The 3,116-nt window shown below is 33.5% G+C and overlaps 1 protein-coding gene across 1 annotated transcript in view; it reads right to left on the bottom strand.

The window, feature by feature from the left end:
- Window positions 1–961: 961 nt before the first annotated feature.
- LOC119407479 (T-cell leukemia homeobox protein 1-like) overlaps window positions 962–3,116 on the bottom strand; it is a gene marked incomplete at its 5' end in the record, with an annotated part of 3,536 nt that continues 1,381 nt past the window's right edge. Inside the window, one exon of the mRNA XM_037674307.1 lies at window positions 962–1,211. Within this exon, the coding sequence (XP_037530235.1) occupies window positions 1,001–1,211 (211 nt within the window). The remainder of the gene's footprint in view (window positions 1,212–3,116) is intronic.

The following is a 3,116-nucleotide window of genomic DNA, read 5'->3' as shown; positions in this document are numbered from 1 at the left end:
TATATATATATATATATATATATATATATATATATATATATATAAAAAAAAATTTATTACTTGTACTACTTTTTCTACTTCGCGGCTTTTCTCATTGTGGGGTTTCAGGGTATGGATCCCTTGACAAACGAGGGACTACTGTACTTTGGCTTCCTGCACTGACCGGAAACATGCATGTTAGATTAATTGATGCATCTAAATTGGTACTAAAGTGTGAATTATCTAATTTGTCTCCAGGGGTGGTGGTCTTGCACCCTGCCTCTGCACAGAGACTGCTGCAGCAGCTCCCCGTGAACAGAAGCAGATAAAGAAACTGGATGAAGCACGTTAATAGATAACTACAGAAACACAACTCAAATGGCTCTGAACTGTGGTAATGATGCAGTTTTTAAAGAAACATCAGCCGACCTGCTCTAACACTGACCTCACAGCTGTGTGTGTGTGTGTGTGTGTGTGCATACAGAGCAGGTCGTTGACATCCGCTCACAGAAACATTTTAACTGCAGGCCAGCTGTCAGTCAGAGCAGACAGCTGGAATCAGCCCAGACAAATGTTTAGTGTCAGGTGTGAACAGGGCCTGAATGTGAAATGTGTCAAACTGCACAAACGTGAGTCTTGTGTATTAAAAGTGTTTCCATTTTTGCTCTATTAGATTCATTTTTGACAATTTACCGTATATCTAAAATACCAAGGTTAGATAAATATATTCAGACAGGTAAACTTTTTTTTTTTCATTTTGAACGAGTACTCGTTAGAATTTATACAAAGTTATTCAAGAAGTGCTTTGTTACTTTGAAGTTGTGTTAAAAAAGCCCAATAACATGGCTGATAAAAAAATATGTTTCTGATATATGAAGTCACTGCTTGGATCCCATTTGATGGGAATACTGGGAGAGCCCTGCAGCAGCACGAGTCTGTGTGACAGCAGCTGTATGATAAGACGTGCGCTCCGTGAGGTCTCCTCTGCAGGCTCCTGCAGAGGCTGAGTCCGTGTCAGCAGCTACTCGCAGGCAGACACGCTGCTGATCTTTGCAGTGTTCTCGGTCCAGGGCTGGAGGTTCTGCAGGGCGTACAGGGAGCTGTTCTGCAGACACAGTGGGTCCGGGGCCACCGGCTGGTTGATGGTCTTCTGGAAGGCCTCCTGCTGCAGCTGCATGAGGATGCGGTTGGCCTGCTGCCGCTCCGCCTCGCGCTCCTCCGCCGTCTGCCTCCTGCAGCAACAAGGAGGGAGCCACACGATGAGTGCACGTCAGAACCAGACCCATTTAAGACTGAACAGACGGTTTGATCACAGCCCGGCTGAAAAATGTTTGTCACACGAGATGATGCAGTTTAACTAATGCTTCAGGACTGGTCCGTTCTTCTAGTAAACGGCTCAATTCTCCTAATTATTATTTCTTGTTCTCTCCAGTTGAGCTTTGTTTTGTTTAGAATTATTGATTTGATGTTTAAATAAACCCCGTGGAGAACAAACAGACGTGACTTTTTGTGAGTAACCCCATTTAAACAATACAATTAACCCAAGCTCTGAGCCCATAGGGCAGCACGGTGGTGCAACTGGTAGAGCTGCTGCCTCTCAGCAAGCAGGTCCCGGGCTCAAATCTTGATCCGGGTGTCTTTCTGGGTGGAGTTTGCATGTTCTCTCCGTGCAAATGTGGGTTTCTTCCGGTTACTCCAGTTTCCTCCCACAGACTAAAAACATGCATGTTAGACTGATTGGTAACTCTAATATGTCCCTAGGTGTGAGTGAGAGAGTGAATGTTTGTTTGTCTCGTTTGTCTCTATGTGTCCCTGTGATGAAATGGAGACCTGTCCAGGGTGTCCCCCGCCTCTTGCAGAGTGATAGCTGGACATGGGCACCAGTGACCCCCACGACCCAATATGGAAGAAGCGGGTAAAGATAATGGATGGCAGGACTGAGCCAATAAAGACTCCAAATGTTTTGTTTATAATAATTTATAATATTTAAAAAGAACCTCGTACACTTTAAAGACAGTTTGAAAGTGTTTGTAGAATTGCTACCAGACTCCTTATCACCACTAAAAACCTCCCAGTGTGATGGTGACAGAGAAGTGTCCCCCCACAAACGCATAACCCCAAGATAATGTGAATCATAATATTTATTGACACAACACAAATATTTTCATCAAATTATCATCCTTATTATTATTATTATTATTATTATTATATTTTTATTATTATTATATTATTATTATTATTATTATTATTATTATTGTTGATAGTTTATCATTATTATTGTTATCATTATTATATTATTAATATTGATAGTGTATGTTATTATTATTATATTTATATTTTATATTATTATTATTATTATTATTATTATTATTATTATTATTGATAGTTTATTATTATTATTATTATTATTATTATTATCATTATTATATTATTAATATTGATAGTGTATGTTATTATTATTATTATTATTATTATTACCATCATTCTTATTATAGATAGTTTATCATTATTACTATTGGTAGTTTATTGATATTATTATTATTGATAGTTTATCATTATTATGATTATGATTATTATTGAAAGTTTATTATTATTATTATTATTATTATTATTATTATTATTGATAGTTTATTATGATTATGAATATTATTATTGATAATTTATTATATTATTATTGTTATTATTATTGTTATTATTATTATTGTTATTATTATTGTTATCATTATTATTATTGATAGTTTATTATATTATTATTGTTATTGATAGTTTATTATGATTATGATTATTATTATTGATAGTTTATTATGATAATTATTATTATTATCATTGATACTTTATAATGATTATGGTGATTATTATTATTATCATTATTATTATTGATAGTTTATTATTGATAGATTATTATTATTATTGTTATTATTATAGTTTATTATGATTATGATTATTATTATTGATAGTTTATTATTATTATCATTATTATTATTATTATCGTTATTATTATTGATAGTTTATTATGATTATGATTATTATTGATAGTTTATAATGATTATGATGATTATTATTATTATCATTATTATTATTGATAGTTTATTATTATTGATAGTTTATTATTATTATTGTTATTATTATTGATAGTT

The sequence above is a fragment of the Nematolebias whitei genome, chromosome 1, assembly GCF_014905685.2.
Source record: "Nematolebias whitei isolate Nwh7 chromosome 1, NemWhi1, whole genome shotgun sequence".
In the NCBI taxonomy this organism is placed as follows: Eukaryota; Metazoa; Chordata; class Actinopteri; order Cyprinodontiformes; family Rivulidae; genus Nematolebias; species Nematolebias whitei.
The sequence above is the reverse complement of the archived record's forward strand: the minus strand, read 5'-3'. Positions and strand labels throughout refer to the sequence as shown.